Here is a 22498-nt window from a genome sequence, read left to right as displayed (position 1 = left end):
ATCCCAAAAAGACCATTCAAGGAAAATCTCCATCCAGAAGCTGGAATAGAAGAAGTGCCTTCTTCTATTGCTCCATTGTCCTTATTCTAAAACAGGAAAATTCTTAAGTATGTAATTTCCTTATTTCTTTAACCATTATCTTATTTTATGAGGAATGTCATCAATATTACTCATATTTGGGGGGAAATTTTGCTTTTACATCTGAATGGTTTTTTGTTTTTGTTTTTTTGCTTTTTTTAAAATATTGAACTCTTCATTCAACAGAAAGTTGAACCTGTGTATTGGTGCTGGAGAAAATGTGGATTGAATTGAGAAAGGGGTGCTTTCAAGGAAGAAACTTCAGGAAATTACAAATTTGATTTATTTGCAGATGAGAGGTTGAAGGATAATGTGTGTTCCTGACAGGTGTTCTATTCTGAAAAATAAAGAAAACCTATCAACTCTTGTTTATCCACAAATGGATCTGCTGCACTGTATTTTATCCCCCAGTAAACTGGAAAGCCCAAATTCAGACTACTGGAGAGAGAGACCAGCAGGGTATCCCAGCTAGAGATGGAGGGATAGAAGTGTATAAGTCTTGAATTTTGATGTGCTCAATGCCTCATTGAGCGTATTACTTTGGCTAGATTCCAAAGCCAAATATAAAAGTGTTTGGGAGTGATAACGAACGTGTCTTTTCTGTGCTTTTTTTGCCTGCTCAATTGGACAGATTGTACTGAAATATCAAAATTGTTCAAATGGTGAAATAAAATTGGAAAAAACAAACAAACAAACAATATCCTCTATCCCTATAGGCTCTTTTAAATGGCTGAAGAGGGAGACAGGCTCCACAAATAATTCCATGTGCTTTTCTATGACCTACATGGTTTCTTTATACCATTTTTGAAAGTAAAGGGAAACACTGCTTTTCCTTGAAACCTGCAGTTGCCTTAAGTCTATCCTCAGGCACATTAGGGTACTTCATGTTCTTTTTGCTGAATAGCATCCTCCTATGTAGAGCTGGTGTACTGTAACCCAGCATGCTCCTACATAAGATATCTATTGCACTGGAGCCTTGCTTTTTCCTTAGTTTTTTGGTCATAGGTTCTGTTTCATGGTGGCTTGTAATGAGATGCATTCACATAGGATGGACTGTGCCACCTTGTCATAAAGAATCTCCTAGAGACACCGGTGACATCGCTTCCTGTCATTCTGTGAGAAAGTTAACATTCTGAACCGCTTTCTCCCCTTTCTTAAATCATCTTTTTATTTATTTAATTAGTCACTGAAGCTCAGTTAAGTTTCTATCCCTCAGCCTTACAACAATCACTAATGTTCAGTTCTAAATAAAATGGCTCACTGCTGCTGCAATATTTAGTGTTACTATTCACTTAGTTTTCTGTTGCAGAACCATATTTTAGACAGAATGTATTAGTTATGCTTACAAGAATGTATTATACCTACATTAGCCATGGTTTACTAAGTTAATGAACTGTGGAGACAAAGAATCATTGCCTTCAAGTTGTGAAGTTGCTTTGGTTCCTTGTATTAGTATACAGAACTTATTTTGAAAGTGTCTGTTTCATTTTTTCCCCTAATAATTTGTTTTTTATCTTTGTTTTTTCTTCCTTTCTTTTCTCTGTCTCTGCCTCTGTCTCTCTCTGTCTCTGTCTCTCTCTCTGTCTCTCTCTCTCTGTCTCTCTCTGTCTCTCTCTCTGTCTCTCTCTCTCTGTCTCTCTCTCTCTCTCTCTATATATATATATAAAATATATAAATTTCTCTCTATATAAACACATATATATATATATATATATATATATATATATATATTTCTCTTTCTCTCTCAATGTGCTCTTTTTTTTTTTTTTTTGGCTGCAAGGGTAGATTTTTCTTATTTTGACAAAGAACCCTAAGCTTCAAGCATCTAATACAATACCTTTTTCATGTCAACTCCAGCAAGGTTATTCCGGGATTCCCTCCAGTTCTACTACATTTATTTTCTATGTCACAGTTTTCAGAATGTCCTTGACCAAATAGCACAAGTGATGCTGTTGAAAAGGTAATACGCTAATGTGTTCTAGGGATCAGTACTGTTAGCATTGGTGTTTGAAGTATGAAATACTGTGACAAATCCTGCTCTCTGGCCAACTTGAGAGGCATCCATTTTTGGTGGGAGTGGATTAGGATAAAAGAGTGGTTGTTATTGTGTTCTCCGGATCATGTCACGGATTTAGTCCCTTCCCCTTTCCATAATTTTGGACTCTTCTTTGAAGAGTTACAAAAAGCTACACTTCCAAAACAGCACATCTTTCTGTCTGTCTCACTCTTTTTTTCCCCTCCTAGGCCTAACTCCACCTACGACTCCTCCTCATAAAGCTAATCAAGATAATCCTTTTAGGACTTCTCCAAAGCAGAAGTCATCCTGTAAAACCAGTGTGCCACCTTCAAAGAAACCCCGCTATAGCGAATCTTCGGGTACCCAAGTAAATAACCCCATTAAGAAAGGTCCGGAACAATCGGAGCTGTACGCTCAGCTCAGCAAGACTTCAGTACTATCCAGCGGACACGAGGAGAGAAAGGCAAAACGGCCTAGTTTACGGCTATTTGGCGACCATGACTACTGTCAGTCAATTAATGCAAAAACTGAAATCCGCGTTAATTTATCGCAGGAGCTCCAGGACTCTAGACAACTAGACTTTAAAGATGCCTCCCCTGGATGTCAGGGGCAGACTCATTCTTCCACAGATTCAGACCAGTGCTACACAAGAGAGACTTTTCAGGCGAGCAAGCAGGGTTCCCCATGCGGCCACAGAAAACAGCTCCAAGACCAGGAAATCCGGGCTGAGCTGAACAAGCACTTTGGTCATCCCAGTCAAGCTGTTTTTGATGATGAAGCAGACAAGACCAGTGAACTGAGGAACAGTGATTTTAGTAACGAACAATTCTCCAAACTACCTATGTTTATAAATTCAGGACTAGCTATGGATGGTCTGTTTGATGACAGTGAAGATGAAAGTGATAAACTCAGTTACCCTTGGGATGGGACACAATCCTATTCATTGTTTGATATATCACCTTCTTGCTCTTCTTTTAATTCTCCATGTAGAGATTCAGTGTCTCCACCCAAATCCTTATTTTCTCAAAGATCCCAAAGGATACACTCTAGATCAAGGTCCTTTTCTCGACACAGGTCATGTTCCCGATCTCCATATTCCAGGTCAAGATCAAGGTCACCAGGCAGCAGATCTTCTTCAAGGTAAACCGAGTTAGAAACAGAAATAAAGTACTCATGAATCGATTAGGCCCCAAGTCAAAAGCAATGGAAAGCCATAGCTCTTCCATTTCTTGCCACTGACTTGCAGAGATGCCAGAGCTAACAAGATGGCTGTTGCACTCACATCCTCCTCCTCTTCTCTTAAATCTTCCAGCCTTGAACATGCCACGTAGAGCCAGTCAGATCAGAGAGAGCAATTTGTAAGAAACTTGCTCATCTAACTTTTTCCATTACCTGGAGAGCTGCCCTATGCCAGTATAGTTGAGATCCAGGCAGGATAAAGCTGACAATGTACCAGACCTGGTGCTCAGTGTTAACATTAATAAGAGACGCTGAGAGAGAACACATCACTCCGGACCTTTAAGCTGACTAGATGATCACAAACTGTCACTGTGAAATCTCCCCGGTAGGCAGGAGGAAAATGCCCATTTGTGTAAGATGTAGCTCTAGAATCTTCGGGAGTGCCGATAAACCCGGGCTCCGTGGCAGGTGCAAATGGCTTTTTTGGTCGTTGTTGTTTTTCTCCTCCCCTGCAGATCTTGTTACTACTATGAGTCCAGCCACTGCAGACACCGGGGACACCGCAGTTCTCCCTTATACGCAAGGTCACGCTCCAGATCGCCCTACAGTCGTAGGCCCAGGTGACCATGCCTTTGCTTTTCCTCCTCTGCCTCCCCTTCCTTTCTCTTGATAACAAGATGCCAGAAATGTATTCTTTATTGTGCACTGACAAATTGAGGTACTTGATTTAATGATTCAGTTGTGTTCCCCAGGTATGACAGCTATGAAGAATATCAGCACGAAAAGCTGAAGAGGGAAGAGTACCGCAAAGAGTATGAGAAACGGGAGTCTGAAAGGGCCAAGCAAAGAGAGAGGCAAAGGCAGAAGGCAATTGTAAGCAGCGTGGAGATTCTTTTCATTTTAAAGGAATTTGTTGTATTTTCTTTTTTCATTTTGTAGATTAGAAGAACTAAAACCAAGGTGGACCCTCTGGTAAAATAACTGACACTCTCTTTTAGCCTTAAAAAATCAGTTAAACCTATTTTCAACTTTATAATATTGCTTACCTTTAGGCAAATGTCAAGTCAGCATGTCTTCTTCCCCTATACTTTTACTTTATGTTTTAAGCTACAGATTAAAACACTTAATCATCATTGAAGAGGGTTAAGATATATTAAGTGAGAAAAATTAGATCTGGTCGCTCCCAGAATGGATTCCCAATTATTCCCCTGTTGCTTCTGTATCCACTATAAGATCCAAACAGAAGACATCATATAATTTCCTTATTAAATTTATTGACTGAGACTCCAGAGATTGAGTAGTCATTGCAGAGATGGGCTCAAGTCAGATTTGGGCAAGGTGAAACTTGGAGGACTAAGAGAAATTTTAAGGACAATTATCATTCCTTGACATTTCCATGAATATACAATCTGATTATTTATGCCCATTTATTCACACGTTCCAGCTGTTTTCTTTGCAGAGCCCATTATGTTCTATAATACCATGTTTTCTCAGACCCTCCATGGACCAGGTCTAGAGGTAGTAATAAATTTCTTTATAAAAATTCAGTTTGGGCCTATCCTCATAATTCAGCCTGACTCTCAACCATCCCTTACCATCTGTAGCCAGTTGGCCACAGTGTTTCTCCCCCTTCCCCAAACAGCTGCTGAAGCCTTTGCTAATGTGTGCCTTCACCCCAGCAAACCACTGCAACTCCCTGGCTTGTTAGCCTAGTCATTGCTCAAACAATCACTGGCAGCTACTTTAGTAAGTCTGAGGGAAATTCTGTTGCATTTGGCTATAGATCCGAAGAGCCAAGAGGGAGCAGTATATTTGGTGTTTTAGTGATGACCTATCTCCAACACAATTTAAGGGAAGATTTCAATGTTGACTATTCCAAAATAGGGAAAGAGAGAGGGGGACGGGGAAGCGAGGAAGGAAGAAAGACAGACATGTGAGAAAGCTGAAAAGGAAATAACCAATATCAAATTGTAGCTTATCCATTTATAGTCTGGAGAGAAAATGTCCAAAGACATGCAAGAGATTGGTCAATAATAGGCATGAAAAAGAAGGGCATTGAAATTTGGAATGAAATCAGACTAGTAGGGTGAGAGAATTAGTAGATTTAGGGTAGCTGGGGCTTAGCTATAGAATCTAGGGCTTCCAAACACTTGCAACAGCTCTCATCATCATTTTTCTTAGCTATGAAATGATTTGTGGTTTTAATTGTTTAATTCATTAAATTTTCTGAAAACTAGTGAAAATTAAAATCCCATTTGGGAAGTATTTTGAAAGTATATTTAATTGGAGATCAATCTAAGATAGGAAAAATATCAGTGACCTGTGTGGTAAAAAAGGCATATTTTAAGTGTTTTCAGATTTGGTTTTTATTAGGTTAAAAAAAAAAAAAAACACACACTTCATTATATTACCTCATTGACAATGTATACCTCTGCAAAATGATCATGTTGTAAATATAACTTTTTGTGACTGACTAGTAAGCAAGTAAATCAGAAAAAAAAGTTTTTTTTTCCCATGTAGACAGCTGAAAAAACAACATTAAAATATCTCCATACATATATAATGACCCATGTGTGGAAACCTTTCCATCTTCAGGGAGATAATATCTATGCATCAATGACTAGATGGGCCATATTCTCATAGAGGACCATTAAAATTTTCTGAGAAATTTTAAAGAAAAAACAGGGAGCCATGATTGACATTTTGTAGGTCTTTCAAGATAAACAATGGAGTAACTTCTTACTAACTGACACTTACCATATCAGACACATACAATTAAATTGTTTGTTGCTGTTGGCATTTGTTTTGTCTGTCCCAAACACCATCTTAAGAACCACCAGGGTCTTTCTGCAAATCATTCTAAGCTCCATTTTTTAGGCTTAAAAAAGTTTAAAGTCATTTAGGATATTTTAATGGAACATTGTGAGCCAAAAACTCAGTATTTTACATCTAAACTACAACTGTTTTAATTTCCGGTGGAATTTCCAGTCCAGTCTATTTGCAATCTGTACAATTTGCTGCCAAAAAAACATGATAATGAGATGTTAATTTAAAATGTGAAAAAAGAAATTATGATATGGCCTGGCATTTAAAACCAAATCTTTAGTGCTTGGGCAATGACTCTGGCATTTTAATTTAGCCAGATCAATCGTGCCCAAGTTGACCTAGCGAAACAAAATTCAAAGCCCTAGCAGTGCTTAGCCAATGACAGACCAACGGCATCATAGAGTCTTTGATGTTAAGATAACTAGGCCATATTTTTGATACTCATTTTTGTAGGGAGGAAATGATTTTTTTATGTGAAGTGGTATTGCACTCTGTGGCTAAGAGCATCGTTAACCCAAATGCACTCCCAAACTATTCTGAGGTCTAAACAGTCATCATAAATGCCCCGTATACATGCTGTTCTCTTAGACAGTCATCCATTTTTCCTCAAGGGTATACTTCTTTCTATCTTAACTGGAATATATATGTATATATATATATGTATGTATATGTATATACATGTATGTATGTGTATATATTATAATATGTATATATGTATGTGTATATAAATATATATGTATATATATGTATATGTGTGTGTGTATAGATATATACATATATATATATATATATATATATATATATATATATATATATATATATATATATATATATGTATATTAATTCTGAGCATGCTTAATCTAGACTAACCTCCAAAGATAGGCAAGACCAGTTCTTGTTAGTTTGGAAACTACCCCTTGAAACAATTGGAGCTTTCTTTTCAGAATTCAAAACATAAAATCAAGACTCAATAAACACCAATGGAAGCACCTTATGTCTTCCAGACTTAGCTCTCTGAGCATATCATCAACATCATCATTTTCTCGTTAAGAAGAATATGTTTTTATTTAACATGTATTGGTCAACCTGCCATCTTGGGGAGGGAGGGGAAAAATTAAAACAAAAGGTTTGGCAATTGTCAATGTTGTAAAATTATCCATGCATATATCTGGTAAATAAAAACTATTAAAATTAAAAAAAAAAGAATACGTTTTAGATATTTCATTGGAGCTATCTGGATAATTGTTTTTATCTTTCCAAATCTTTTCATTCAGAACTTTCCCTTTTTCCAACTTTTGTCCATATTCTAGTGTGGGATTCTTTTGTTCCTTTCATTCCCCATCTGAACTAGAAGTATTAGGGGACACCAAATCACTTTTATTTGGAAAATGAGCTCAGAAGTCTTTAATTATTTGCATTGAAAAGAAAAAGGATTTTCACATTGTATGTTTCTTAACATAGAAGTGAAAATCAGGGATTAAATTCATCTTGTCTTTTCTATTTTGTTTCCCAGCATTGCAAAAATAATGTTTAATGATTTAGGTTTTAGCCAAATTCAACTTATTCTGGGTAGTTCATAATTTGAAACAACAGCTTTTCCCCAGTTTACTAATTGCCCTCATACTGTTTTTGATATTAGATAATGCAAAGTCAGTTGATGTAAGTCTGTTTCTGTATTTGTCCCCTGTGTTTTGACTTAATGAGAATTTACTATTCTTGTTAATGCAACATAAACCTTAAGTTTTATTATATACTCTAGCAGCAAATTCTTCTTAATAAATATAAAGGAATTTTAAGAAGAGAAGATATTTGTTTAATGTTATGCATTTCCTTAAAGATTATGAAAAGTAACTGAATCCTATTTTGAAGTTTTTTCAAGAATTTTAGAATTTCAGTTCCATAAGGAATTTTTTCTGTTAATAATAATAATAATAATAATAATAATAATAATAATAATAATAATACCTGACATGTATCTAATGCAAGTTAAGTTTCACAAAGAAATATCTTCATGTCAGTGAAGACATATATTTTTATCTTCAAAGAAATAAAATGATTTGCTCTAGTCTTAGAGCTATTAAGTATGAAAGTCTCTTGATACCCTAAAGGCCAGAGTTCTTTCCATTTTTTCATGACATCATGTAGCTCCTGTGAAGTAAACATTTTAGGGGGTAGAGTAGGGTGGGGAAGAGACAATCTGGATTAAGTGACTCCCCCAGGGTCACATAATTAGTAAATATCAAGTGTCTGAGACTGGATTTGAACTCAGGTCTTCTAGGGTTGGTGTTCTATTCTACATTAAACTGTCCCATCATTTTTAACATTTGTGAATACCTATAAAAGTTGCCTGCAACTTTTCTTTAAAAATTCAGACAAAACTGCTTATCTGCCTAAAATAGAAATTGTTAAGAAAACTAAAACATAAAAACATACTTGAAATAAAGGAGTTTGGTAGTTAGCAAATCACCAACATTCTGTATTTGTGCTTTTATGAACAGGCAACTTAAGGGTTTCATTACATAGCCATGGAAGAATTAAATGATTTTTTGTTATGTAGTATTCCACAACAAAGATTTTAGCATGGGGTCAGACAATTGTTTTTCTTTGGAGACAACAGAGAGTTTGTCTCCTTCTTGTTTTTTTTTAAAACAAAATTAAGGACATTTGAAGCATTAATACCTTAAATCAATATTAGAGAGGGACTATGGCAGGGCCAGAATGGGTGAATGATGAACTGGGGAATAGGAGGTGATCCAGAGTGGAGCCTTAGTTCTTCCCCTTACCTGTGTGATATTGGACAATCAGTTGAGTTGAAGGAACCCGGATATTTTGTGTGAGTGTGTGAATGTGTGTGTGTGTGTGTGTGTGTGTGAGAGAGAGAGAGAGAGAGAGAGAGAGAGAGAGAGAGAGAGAGAGAGAGAGAGAGAGAGAGAGAGAGAGAGAGAGAGAGAGAATGATTTCTGAGGCTCCATCTGGCTCCACTCTGTAGTTCCTTGTATTTTCTCCCAAACTGAATATGTCTATCCTGTTTTTCCCCATAACCTGGTGGGCAACTTTACTCCTAAATGGAGAGTAGGCTCTCACCCTTGTCATCCTGAGCAATAACTGCAGTGCTAGAGACAGAGAGTTTCTGAGCCTGCCCAATTTTGTCTAAAGAGGGATACGTTTATGCAAGGTTGTAGAACCAAGGACTGGAAAGGTCACCCTTAACTCTCCTCTCCTAGAGGTGGGGAAGTGACTAGACTGGGGTCAAGAGGAATATAAGGAGCAGAGCTGGAATTTGAATGGGAGTCCTTTCCAAAATCAGTACTACTCCCCCACCCTAGTGCCATGGATTTCAGTTTGAATTTCTAGATTCTCTTAAGTTTTTTAAATCCCTTACTGGTAATTAATAGGATCAAAGAATCATATATTTAGAGCCAGAAAAATCTGTAAAAATCACAGAGGCCAGCCCCTCCCTCCCTCCCTCTCTCTCTCTCTCTCTCTCTCTCTCTCTCTCTCTCTCTCTCTCTCTCTCTCTCTCTTTCTTCCTTTCTTCCTTTCTTCCTTTCTTCCTTTCTTCCTTTCTTCCTTTCTTCCTTCCTTCCTTCCTTCCTTCCTTCCTTCCTTCCTTCCTTCCTTCCTTCCTTCCTTCCTTCCTTCCTTCCTTCCTTCCTTCCTTCTTTCCTTCCTTCCTCCCTTTCCTTCCTTTCTTTTATCTTTCTTTCTTTCCTTCTTTCCTCCTTTCTTCCTTTCTTCCTTCCTTCCTTTCTTTTTTTCTCTTAAGAAAACTCAGATCCAGAAAGGAGAAATATGTTCCTAAAATTACAGAGTCAGAATCTGAATTCAGGTCCTCTAGGTTCAGTCTTCTTTGTGCTACCATATGGTTCTCAGCGCTCAGGAATGATTACTTTGCAATTCAATTTCACATATATATATATATATATATATATATATATATATATATATATATATATATATATATATATATATATATATATATATATATATATATATATATATATATATATATATATATATATATATATATGAATATATATGAATATATATATGAAATTGAATTGCAAAGGAACTATATATATATATATATATATATATATATATATATATATATATATATATATAAAACTAACATATTTCTTTACATAGTATTAAACTGCCTAAAACATGTATTTTTAAAGCACATACTACACATACAATACATATCTGCCAGAATATGTACATGAGAACACTCTGCTGTTTTTGTTATTCTCTTTAAGTAAATAAAATGGGATGTGGTGTTATGATCCCATTGCTATGGGGCTTGTGGGGGAGAGACAGCACAGTTCTGTGGTTATTATCACTAGCTATTTATTATTTATTGACCTATTTGATGTGGTATGGTACAGTAGCCCAATTACATTTTTGGAGGGTGTTTGAGTTATACAATATACGTGAAAATGAATCTGGCAGCCAGTTCTACTTCATCCTGCCGGCTCTTGTGGTTTAGTAACTAATATAAGTGAAACAGTCCTTTATCAACAGTTTCAGCTCAGTGATAACTCTGATTTGCTAAAGCATTCTTTAAGAGAGATTTCTACATTCATTTAACCTAAATTATAAAGATGAAGACATTCCAAAAAACAATCCTGTTAATTTATCCAACCCTATTACCCCTATAGGATTATTACTATGAAAATTTACTTTTATCTGGCTTTTATTCTGAAAGCATAAATTTGAAAAATCCTAGAGAGCTAGGGCAGAGAAAGTATCTGATACTAATTTCTAACTTCAATTACTTGTTTTTATAATTTTTATTTTTATTGTGCATTTAACAATAATGAACATTTTGGTATAGGAAAAAATAATGAAAAAGCTTTGTATAAGAAACTAATTCAATCAGATACAGTTTGTTTTAAAGAAATATATGTGTGTGTATATATATATATATATATATATATATATATATATATATATATATATATATCCATAAATTTAACAAAGCAAAAGTAAAGGTACTGTTTATATCTGCTTCTGTACTTTTTTGTTTTCTGTGCATTTTAAAAATGTTTTATGGATGCTCTGTTGGGGGAGAGTAAAAGGACATCTATCACTACCCCCTACATCTTTTCCCTCTTGTAATCCACCCTTATATAACAAATATGTGCAGTACAGGAAAATAAATCTGTCCATTGACCATATCTACAAATACATATCTCATTCTGCATCTCTAACTTATTACCCCCTTGTCAAAGAGTGGGAAGTGTTTCTTTTTAACTTTTTAACAAAGGGGAGAGTCATTTTAGATTTAAAATCATATAAAACTCATATGTTTTTTTGTAAAAAGATAAAAAAAGTTCTATGACCAATATTCAAATTTGACATACAATTAATAAGTCCTCTTTGATCTAACCTAAGTCTTAGTAATTTAAGTCCATTTTCTTTTTACTCTGCTCTCAGTGGAAACATTGAACAATGAGCCCATTTTTAGGTACCCTCATGGTATTCTTGTAGATAGTTCTGAGGTCTTCATCTTTTCTGATGACCAGATAACACCATTCCCTTTAACCCTGTCTAGTCTATTGACGTTTCATAGAGACAACTGCTTCTTTCCAGAAATCAAAGAATCACTTGTTATTTTTAAAATTAGCCTCAGACTACAAAAATGACTTTGCTATTTTTGCTAATGAAAATGTTAACTGACAATAGGTATAAAAGCCCAATTTCTTATAGGTAGACTACTCTGTGACCAGACCTAAGGAAGCAAGGAAAGCTTTTCCCCCCCACTAGCTTCTAGTTCATATTGATCAGGGCTCTACTCAGATAGGGATCTTTGTTAGTATCTCTGGGATATGTTTTTTCAGTTTGCTGAATTGATGACAAACTTTATATCTTTTAAAAATGGACATTCCCTTATCTATTTCCTGATGAAAAGCAAACATATGGAGCCAAATTATTTTTCCAAAGAAAGGCCATCAAACTAGTGATGGGAGAATTATCAGTTGGTCTAGAGTTTTTGAACAAGGTCTAGAGCCTTGTTCTTTCTTTGACCTGGCCTAATGATTTTACTGACACTGAGAATGCCTGATTCCAGTGGTCACTGCTCTACAACGGTCTTAAAGCATTTCTAGGGAACTGAGGACAGATGTGTGTCAGTTTCCCTGGCTCCAAGACTCAGTTTCTCCACTTGGTTGCTTCTCAAGTCTTTCTATCACATGGAATATTCCCATCCAGCATAAAAAGGTGATGTCTCAGAAAGAAAAAGGAGACAGCAAAGAAGGAAAAAGAAATTAGCATGAAAACAACATAACCATAGTCAATCCATGGAAAGTCCTGCCTCCTTGAATGGAGTGAACTTGACCTGTAAGCTCCCGTTCAGCAAACTTGTATATTTGTCTCTAGATACACGTATGACTTCCTTTTCCAGCACTAACATGAAGGCTTTTCTTGTTTTCCCTATAGGAAGAGCGTCGTGTGATTTATGTTGGAAAAATCAGAGCTGACACCACCCGGACAGAACTAAGGGACCGTTTTGAAGTTTTTGGTGAAATTGAGGAGTGCACAGTAAATCTGCGGGATGATGGGTGAGAAGCTTCAAGATTATTTCTTGTTTAGAAGCTGACATTATGTAAAAAATTATGGCCATAAGATTCCTGGTATGGGAGTTGCCAGTGTAAGTGCTTTGAAAGATGACATGTTGAGTTCAAAACCTTATTTATTTTCTTTCATCCCTATTTATTAATCTTTCTAGTTGAGATTTCCTGTCCCAGAAAGAAGTATTTAGCTGCCTGACAGGACAATCACCCTGATAAATGGAGGCAGAGGTTTAGGTGTTGCAAAGGGAAGGGGTCTCTTGAGGTAGAAAGGGTTCTGCTTGTATATGTTAATGCTTCATAACAGTCACTGAACTTTCCCCCCTTTTTGTCCGTTCCAGAGACAGCTATGGTTTCATCACCTACCGCTATACTTGTGATGCTTTTGCTGCTCTTGAAAATGGATACACTTTGCGCAGGTCGAATGAACCCGACTTTGAGCTGTACTTTTGTGGACGCAAGCAATATTTCAAGTCTAACTATGCAGACCTAGGTATGGATTTTTATTGTACATGGGATGAGGACTACAGAATGTAAAGATCAGAATGCGAATAAATATAATCCACCTGAGGTTAGATTTTAGCTTTGTCTTATTGGAGAGAGGATTTTATGTACAAAGCAACCTCAGAGGTGATGGGCTTTAGAAAGAAATCCATATCTTTCAGCTCTAGGTTCAAGTTTTCATTTTCTGTGTGACATGCATAGATTTTTGTTTTAAAAATTAATAACTAATATTGAATCCTTCATGCAAATATAATATCGTAATTATTTTATCAAAACAGCAATCTAAAAATTCTTTTCTCATCTCCCATATTCAATACTACTTGCTATGAATTACAGCTCATGAGGGAAAATATCTAGCTTTTGATATAAATATTCTCCTTTTCACTTGATAAAGTTTATTTTTTTTCCAGCAGCATGTAAATCCCGGAATAAAAGGGATTTTATGGAGCTTATTCATCTCTGAGACTTTTTTTTAAAGAATGTTATTACCAAGACATCACCCATAAATTTTTAAAAATAAATTAATGACTACGATCATTAAAATTATTGCACAGTTCTATACTAGGACATTAGCAATTTCTTATTTATATAAAGTCTTCAGCCTTATATAAGTGAACAAATGGTTATAAAATGTTTTATTTTCTTTTCTCAAACCAAGTGTTGTCTTCTTAGAGTAATTGACATAGGTGATGTGCATTGTTCACAGTGAATATGCCATAATTCACTTCACTGGCTAAATAGATGGTTTAAAGCAGGAGGAAGGTAGTTGGCTGTTAGAGAGATAGAAGGCTGGTGATGAAAATATAAAAGGTGGCAAGTCATTTGTTCAAATGTTGACTGATAAAAACAGGCAAGACAGATTGAAGTCTCAGGTTGATTTGACTTATTTTCTTTAGTGATGAAGGCCGAGGTGTTTCTAGTCTCTAGAAACTTGTAGAATTTCAAATAAGCAAAAGAAAGGGAGTTTTTAGAACATGATTCATCATTAGGAAAAGGAAGTGTGGATGGTACACCCAAATTGTACTTGATTGTCCTTGAAATATCTCAAGAATAGAATTTTTCCAAGAAGCTATTATCCTTTCCCTTCCATATAATAATAGAAATTGTTTAAATCTCTGCTAATCTAGATCTTTGTTTTTGGAAAAGTTTATCTGAGATGCATTTTCTAATCCACAACTTCTTGAGGAAGGTTTTTTTTTTTTTTGTTTTTTTTTTTTAAACACAAATGTTAGAGATATCTTAAATTAAAAAAAAAAATCACCTGTGTTGGGGGATTTCAAAGATAAATATGCTTCCATCAGCTCTATTGTCTATTTAAAAAATCATATCAACAGTAATGGAGACAAAAGGCTCTCAAGTGCATTAGAGTCAAATAAAAATGTAATTAATCAATACGCATCATTAAGTACTGATGTAACATGCAGGAACTGTTCTAGGTTCTGAATATAGAAGTCAGATATACAAATATAGAAGTCACATAATCCCTGTTCCCCAAAAAAGCTTATATTCTACCAAAAAGATAAAACATAGTCACAGAGAAGTAACTAAAGAATCTATACAAAGTAAAATCTTGTTTAAATAGAACTCAACTAATAAGAACCTTTAACCAAACAGAGGAGGAACAACCTTCAATCAAACATAGAGGAACAAGGTGCCATAAGCAGAAAACAAGCTTATTATTAAAGGCAATCCAAGGAAAATTCTAAGGTTTATAATCATTGAGCCTAATCTTAGAGATAGCATTCAGCTCTTCAATTGAATCCAATGAAAATTCACATAACCAGATCCTAAATATCAATTCAATTTAATTCTTTGAATATTTATTAAACATTTATGTGTATATTAAATGTTGGAATTTGTAAGAAGAACCAAAATAGTCCTTGTCTTCAAAGAGCTTATATTCTAATGAAGGTGTACACGTATGTAAAGTAAATTCAAAGTAGTTCAAGGTACAGTCAGGGGCAAAGTAAGAATAACAAGAGAGACTTGTAGTAGGTAGCATTTGATGTCATCCTTGATGGCTTCTAGGAATTCTTAGATATTTACACGAGAAGGGAAAATATTCTAGACTGATGACAATAGCCCATAGGCAGAAAAAGATGCAATGTTAGGAAGGAGAAAAGCAGGCAGACCAGTTTGGCTAAAACTTACTGTTGTGAATAACATGAAATAAAACTGGAAATCTTGACTGAGGCAATATTAGAAAGGGCTTGAAATGCCAGATGGAGAAGTCACTTATTGATTTTAGAGTCAATAGTGAACCACTGAAACTCCTTGAGCTGGGCAATGACAGCCATACCTGTGCTTTAAGAAAATCTATTTTAGCAGTTGTATGGCAGATGGATTGAAGAGGAAATTGGAGATGGGATCAATCAGGAAACTGTTAGAGTAGAACAGGTAAGAGGTGATGGGGGCTTAAATTGTAGTAGTGCTTAGGTAAGTGGAGATTTAGAGATGGATACCACAGATGCTGTAAAGGTGCAGTTAACAAAACTTGGCAATGGATTTGGATACAGAGAGTAACAGAGACTGAAACTTGTGTTTCAGTGACTTGAAATTGTGAATCTGGTTAGAAAGTTGATTATTCTTTGAACAGAAACAGGGAAATGAGGGAGAAGAATGGCTTAAGTGGAAAGATAATGAGTCCCATTCTGGACATAAAAAGATTCAGGTTTGGCTATGGAATATCTAGGTGAAACAACCAACAGGTTGTTTATAAGAGAATGTCACACAAGAGAGATGAGGGGCAGATATTATTTTGGGAGTTATATAGCTATAAATGATAACTGATAGAAAAGTTGTTGATATTATTAAGAGACATTATAGAATGAAGAGGACCAAGGACAGAACCCTGGAGTGTTCCCAAGTTGAAGGTATGAGACAAAAATTAGGCTGTGAAAGAGCAGTAAAACTGAGAAAAAGAGAATCAAGAACTAATATTTACAGAAAAGGCAAAAGTAAAGAGGATATCCACAAAAAAAATGGTAGGAGATGGGGTGGAGGTGTCAGCCCTTCCAGATGTTATCCAAAGGCCAAGAAGGATAAAAATTGTGGAAATGCTAATGGGATTAGTTAAGAGACTAATTGACCAATTTTTTATTACCATGCTGAACTTAATATTAAGAGATCAGAAGCTAGACTTCAAGAGATTGAGAATTGGGTGAGGAAGTAAAGGGACAAAGGATAAGTGCCTTTTTTTTTTAGAAATTTTTCCATGAGAGGGCTGGAATCATATTACTTGGGGATTTTCATCATTAATCAATCTGTAGCTGTGTTAGATGCATAGTACATATTTAATATATTCTGTGTCCTTCCATCCATCTATCCAACTATCTATCCATCCATCCATCCATTTATCTATCTACCTATCTATCATCTTTCTTTCAACCTGCCTATCATTGAAATAGTCCTTCTATTTTTTATCAATGTAGTCGTGTTTCTTGATTATTTAGTTAATAAAACAGGAAATTTAAAAAAGGTAAATCAAAATCACACACACCTACATTGACAGAACTTTCCATTAAAAAGTTTAAACTTAATTAATTCATGAATTATCACAGATAATCACAGATGATTATAGATTCCCTCTGAGGAATTTGACTTACAGCATTTCAAGTATTTTTCTGTTCTGCCAGTTGTTCTGTGTAATGGCACAAGTTGAAGGTGTTGTTTCTCCACTATTTATTACACTAAATTCTGATAGCTGGAACTTTTCACAATAACCAGTATTGACACTATACCTGCCATTTTGATTTGGTAACTGCTCCATGATTACAAGCTCTCAGTTAAATAAAGAAATCATCATTTGGAAATAAAATCATCCATTCAGCTTTTCTTCACTAATTGCTTGTCTTTTGGACTGGGCAAGAATAGGTCCCAGTAGTCATTGGAACAGACTCCTATTGCTAAGCGAGAACTAATTTTTTGTAGTCCTTAACTTCAGATGCAAGAAGCTGTATTAAGATATTGCAATGACACATTTATCATGTCTCAAATCTCAATGACTCAAAAGAGGCCAATAAGTTCAAGTGATAGAAAAAGTACAAAAAGAGTGAGAAAAATGACATATTTAAATTTTGTATTAAAATGGATTGAGGCTGATTGCTGAAGAATTTTAAAGATTATTCCTCACCACAGTGAACAGCATGTGAATCAGTAAATTATAGCACCAGGATTTCTTGGTATTATATTTTATGACTTATGAATAAAACATAATAGTGTTTATTAATATGGTTGGTTGAAAAAAAGTATTATGGTCAATGTTGTATCTGAAGTATTTTGTTTTTCTTTAAACATAAGACACAAAAAATGAAGTAGGAAGGCCTAGTGGGAGGTATTGCATTCCTTTCTCTGTGTCAGGTCTTCTGATAAACCATATTACCCCTCACTGTCATGAGAGAAAATGTAACCTTTCAAGCTTTAAATGACCAATTATAGATATAAACCGATACATACACATATATGTGTGCGGACATATATATATATATATATATATGTATATATATATATACATATATATACATATATATGTATGTATGTTTTATATTATTATATCATGTTATGTTGTTACATTATTTTACATTACTATATTTTATATTATATTAAGTGTGTTTCTATTATATTATTACATCATGTTATGTTGCATGATTTTATTTTGCTACATATTATATTTTGTTATGTTATATTACATCACATTACATGATATTATATTACATTGTTTTACCAGGGAAGGTGCAAGGGATACAGCCCAGGCAGAGAATCAGAAAAGGAGTCAGACCTGGATTCTAGTTACACTTCAGTCTATAGTTTATTTCATAATCTTAAGCAATAATAATGATGATATTGGTTCTGGTGATGATATAGTATACCTGGAAATCTTTCCTTCCTCATCTCCTCCCTGAATTCCTTCAGACCCCAATTAAAATCCTTTCTTCTACAAATCTTTCTCCATTCTCCTTAACACTTAAGGATCTTTCTTCTGTGGCTTATCTCCAATTTACCCTGTATAAATCTTGATTGTACATTGTTATTTTCATGTCTTCCCCATTAAACTGGAAGCTCCTGAAGAAAAGGGATTGTCTTTTACCATTTTTGTATCCCCAGTGCCTGGTATAGTGACTGGCAGCTAGTCAATAGATGCTTAATAAACGTTAACTGACTGACATTTATGTAGCATTTTAAGGTTTATCAAATGAGTTTTTCACACAAACAAGCCTTTTGGGATGTAAATGTTATTTTTGTTTTATAGGTGAAGTTTTACAAATAGGTTAAATATCATCTTTAGGGGGTGGGAAAGAAAAAAATTTACACGATAAATTTATCATATATTTAAACAGAATAACAAGTTGTACATAATGGATTTGTAGTTTCACGTGCAATCATCTGGGTTGTGGTTGTTATGTCGTGTTATGGAAATGCTTGTTTTGTTCCATAAATTAAAAATAAATAAATAAACATTTAAGCTAAAAAAAGAAAGAAAGCAATTAGATGATTGCTCAGCCATAGTATTAACATCAAAGCTGTGATTCCCCACCCAACTTTCTTTCTGTTATGCCATCTTGCTTAGCCATTTAGAGAGTAGGAATTGTTTCCTTTTTTGGGTCTGTTTCCTCAACAGCTAGCCCAGTGCCTGGCATATGGTAGGTGCTTAATAAATGCTTAGCAAGTGACTAATTCATTTCAATTGCCACATTTGAAATACAGGGAGAAAAAAATACTTGCTTATCATGCAGAGATGGTATAATCATAAAAGAAAATGAGTTAATGTGTTCCACCTGTGTCACATCATCATTGTGCTTTGCACCCAGTGGTTCATGGATATTTGTTGAGTTGAATTAACGTTATGATGATTGTAAATATTCCGTGAAACAAGTCATCTTGTCATCACGTTCGATGAGGGCTTGACAGTTGTCCAGGAAAGCAACTTCTGACTTGACGCTAATTTTGTTTCAGATTCACACTCGGATGATTTCGACCCTGCTTCCACCAAGAGCAAATATGATTCTCTGGATTTTGATAGTTTACTGAAAGAGGCCCAGAGAAGTCTCCGCAGGTAACAAGCCCAGAGGCTGAGGATAATGGAGGGATGGTGAATACCTCACAGGACATCACGTCCTTCAATATGGACTCTTGAAAGTCATACTAAGGAGTTTATCCTACTTTACACTCTCTGTACAAAAATTAAAAAACAAAAAAACAAAAAAAAAGGTTTACATGAACACGGCTGCTCATGAGGGAAGAGGCCAAAGGGACATCCAGTAAGCACATGTTTATCCATGGGGGTTAGCTTTGCTTTCCTGGGATGACAGTGGAGGTGGTTGTGGTGTTGTGTGTGTGTGTGTGTGTGTATGTGTGTTGTGTGTGTGTGAGCACGCATACATGCGTGTGTATGTGTATATCTTTGTGTTTGGGGGGGTGAGGGTTCAAGCAATGACTGGAGAGAGTGCAAATGCAAACCATTTGAAGCGACTGCAGTTCCATAGAGAGACACTTAAAACCTAGAACTTCAAAATGTCCGTGCTGTATCAAAAAAAAAAAAAAGGAAAACTAAAAGGAAAAAAGCAAATACACCACATATCACCCTCTGCTGACCATGGGTGATACCTGGGCTGCAGCTGCTGAGCTCTTGTTTTTTAGAAAGAGAAAACACAAGCAAACCCAGCCTTCTCTGGTGTTGTAATGATGAGGTGACAATCCTGAAGAAGCAACGGGTCCCACAGACCTAACATCCTCTCTCTCTCTCTTTCTCTCTCTCTTTTTTTCTTTTTCTTTTTCCTTGTTGACCTTGGAGCCTGGATGGAAGCATAAACAGCGGGCACCGGAATACTAAACCTCTTAACATTTTGAAGTTTCTGTAGTCCATCCTTTATCCTGACACCCATGTAAATGTCCCAAATGTGGATCTTCCACAGCAGATTTTCAAAGCCTTGTCAATGGTCACACGTGCAACCTGTTCGGCAGTCCTTTCTGATGAGCGGACACGATGTTACGTTATTAACGAGAGTTGGGTAGAACTATCTGGGATGTTTTCAGATAGTGAGTGTATTTACTACATTCTCCAATGTAGTTAAGTATTTACAGATGTTCAATGGAGTATTTTTATTTTGTGTACATACTCTATGAAGATGTTCTTTTTTTGTTACAGCTATGCACTGTAAATGCAGCCTTCTTTTCAAAACTGCTCAATTTTTCTTAATCAAGAATATTCAAATGTAATTAGGAGGTGAAACAATTATTGTACACTAACATATTTAGAAAGCTCAACTTATGCTTATATATATTTGATTGTAAAAAAAAAAAATAAAAGACAGTGTGTGTGTTTGTTGAGTGCAAAACAAAAAAGAAAAAAAAATACAAACCGTTGCTTTATGCACATCCATCCCTTCTTTGGTGAGCTTTGATCTAAGCTTCTTGTCAAGGAAAATCCTAGCCCCCCAAAAAGGTATTCACCACTTCTGCGATTTTTTCACCACTTCTGCGATTTTTCCCCACATTTTCTTGTTGCTTGTTTTTCTTTGAAGTTTTATACACTGGATTTGTTAGGGGGATGAAATTTTCTCATCGAAAAATTTTTCTAGAAGAGATCATGATTTTATGTAAAGTCTCTCAATGGATAATCATTAAGAAATGTTTTTATTTTCTGTATCAACAGTAGTTTTGAAACTAGAGGTCAAGGATCTTTTTAAAATGCTGTTTTGTTTTATTTTTCGTGATTTTAATTTGATACAAAATGCTGAGGTAATAATTATAGTATGATTTTTACAATAATTAATATGTGTGTATGAAATCTATCTTGGAAGCCAGTATCTCTCTTCATTGGCAGAGTTCAAGAATGGTATTTATCTATATTTTTTACAGTTATGCATCCTGTATAAATACAGATATTTCATTCCTTTGTTTACTAAAGAGACATATTTATCAGTTGCAGATAGCATATTTATTATAAATTATGAGGTGGCAAAAATAAGAAAGCCAGTGGAAAATGTAATACCCAGGATGCATGACACTTCAGGTTCGAATTTTAAGCACTTCATTTGGGAAATTCAGCTTTTGCAGAAGCAATGTTTCTACTTGCACTAGCATGGCCTCCCAATGTGACCATGACATTGTTCTTGATAACATTGCTTCTTGGAAATTAAATGGAAACTTCCAAAAACCTCCATCTTGAGCATCCGGATTTCATCTTGAGTGTGGAGTCCCTAGAGCTGAATCACTAAAGTCTGGAGAATGTATTCAAGTTTATAAATTGATATTCGATTACTGTTTGGCATTCATGACTTCGTTTTTAAAAATACGGTATACCTCCCTACTTAATCTTTCTGTTCTCTCCCCCTCCCCCAATGCAATCTTATAAAACTGATTTCACCCCCAGGCTAATGCAGCAGATTTTGATAGCTGCATTCATTTATCACCAGCAGATTGTGTTCTGAGAGATTCCACTGTCTGTCCTGTCGGATGCTTGCTTGACTTTCTGGCTTCTTATTTCTAAGTAGATAGAAAGCAATAAAAATTAAAAAAAAAATTAAAAAAAAATAAAAACTTGTTCACTGGTTCTGCGTTACAACAGTAACACCTTTATCCGCCTAATTCTTATTGTTCTGTAGGTTAAAATGCAGGTATTTTAACTCTGTGTGAACGCCAAACTAAAGTTTACAGTTTTTCTTTTTGAATTTTGAGTATCTTCTGTTGTAGAATACTGATAAAAAAGACTATTAAAAGCAATAAATTATTTTTAAGAAATCAATATTTAGTATATCATATTATGTGTTCAAGGACCACCAGATGCATTACCTATTTTGCCTTTAAATTTTTGTGATCCAGTTTGAAATACATTTTCTCTTTTGCCCTGAATTGCTGACATAAATATTTTTTTTTAATTTATTAAAAGATAGCGACACAGACCCTTATGTCATGGTTTAATTTTTTTTTCCCCACTGGCCTGATGAATATTCTTTCCATGAAGATAGCTTTCCTCCATGGACTTCAAATTGCCTATAAAATTAGCGCAAAGAAAGGATCACTAAACCATCTTAATAGTGCTTTTTATATCTTAAGCAGACACTGTGGGTAGCCCATCAAAAATGTAAACTCTGTTCCCTTTATTTTGAAGAGAACATTTCAAATGAACACATGCACCCCATCATTATTGGAGGCCCATTTCAGCATAGATGTATATGTCTTTTAGATGAACGGTGTGCTCTTGCTTTCATGCTGTGGTAAGTATCACATCTGCAATATTGGTAACTAAACTGGTGCTTCATACGTGTGGGCCTTTTAAAGAGTCATAGAAGAGTAATTCCAAACTAACATAAACTGATTGAGA

General features: G+C 35.2%; 1 protein-coding gene across 8 annotated transcripts in view; it reads left to right on the top strand.

Moving 5' to 3' along the window:
• The window catches only part of PPARGC1A (PPARG coactivator 1 alpha), a 755048-nt gene extending 733334 nt beyond the window's left edge, over positions 1-21714 (top strand). For all 8 annotated transcript variants that reach the window (XM_074275736.1, XM_074275734.1, XM_074275730.1 and 5 more), the window contains 6 exons: positions 2323-3235; positions 3790-3894; positions 4027-4147; positions 12542-12663; positions 13014-13165; positions 19129-21714. In XM_074275736.1, coding sequence (XP_074131837.1) covers positions 2323-3235; positions 3790-3894; positions 4027-4147; positions 12542-12663; positions 13014-13165; positions 19129-19232 — 1517 coding nt within the window. In that variant the 3' untranslated portion in view covers positions 19233-21714. The remainder of the gene's footprint in view (positions 1-2322; positions 3236-3789; positions 3895-4026; positions 4148-12541; positions 12664-13013; positions 13166-19128) is intronic.
• The last annotated feature ends 784 nt before the right edge of the window (positions 21715-22498 follow it).

The sequence above is a fragment of the Sminthopsis crassicaudata genome, chromosome 6 (genome assembly GCF_048593235.1).
Source record: "Sminthopsis crassicaudata isolate SCR6 chromosome 6, ASM4859323v1, whole genome shotgun sequence".
NCBI classification, from domain to species: domain Eukaryota; kingdom Metazoa; phylum Chordata; class Mammalia; order Dasyuromorphia; family Dasyuridae; genus Sminthopsis; species Sminthopsis crassicaudata.
This window is presented reverse-complemented; position numbering and strand designations above follow the sequence as displayed.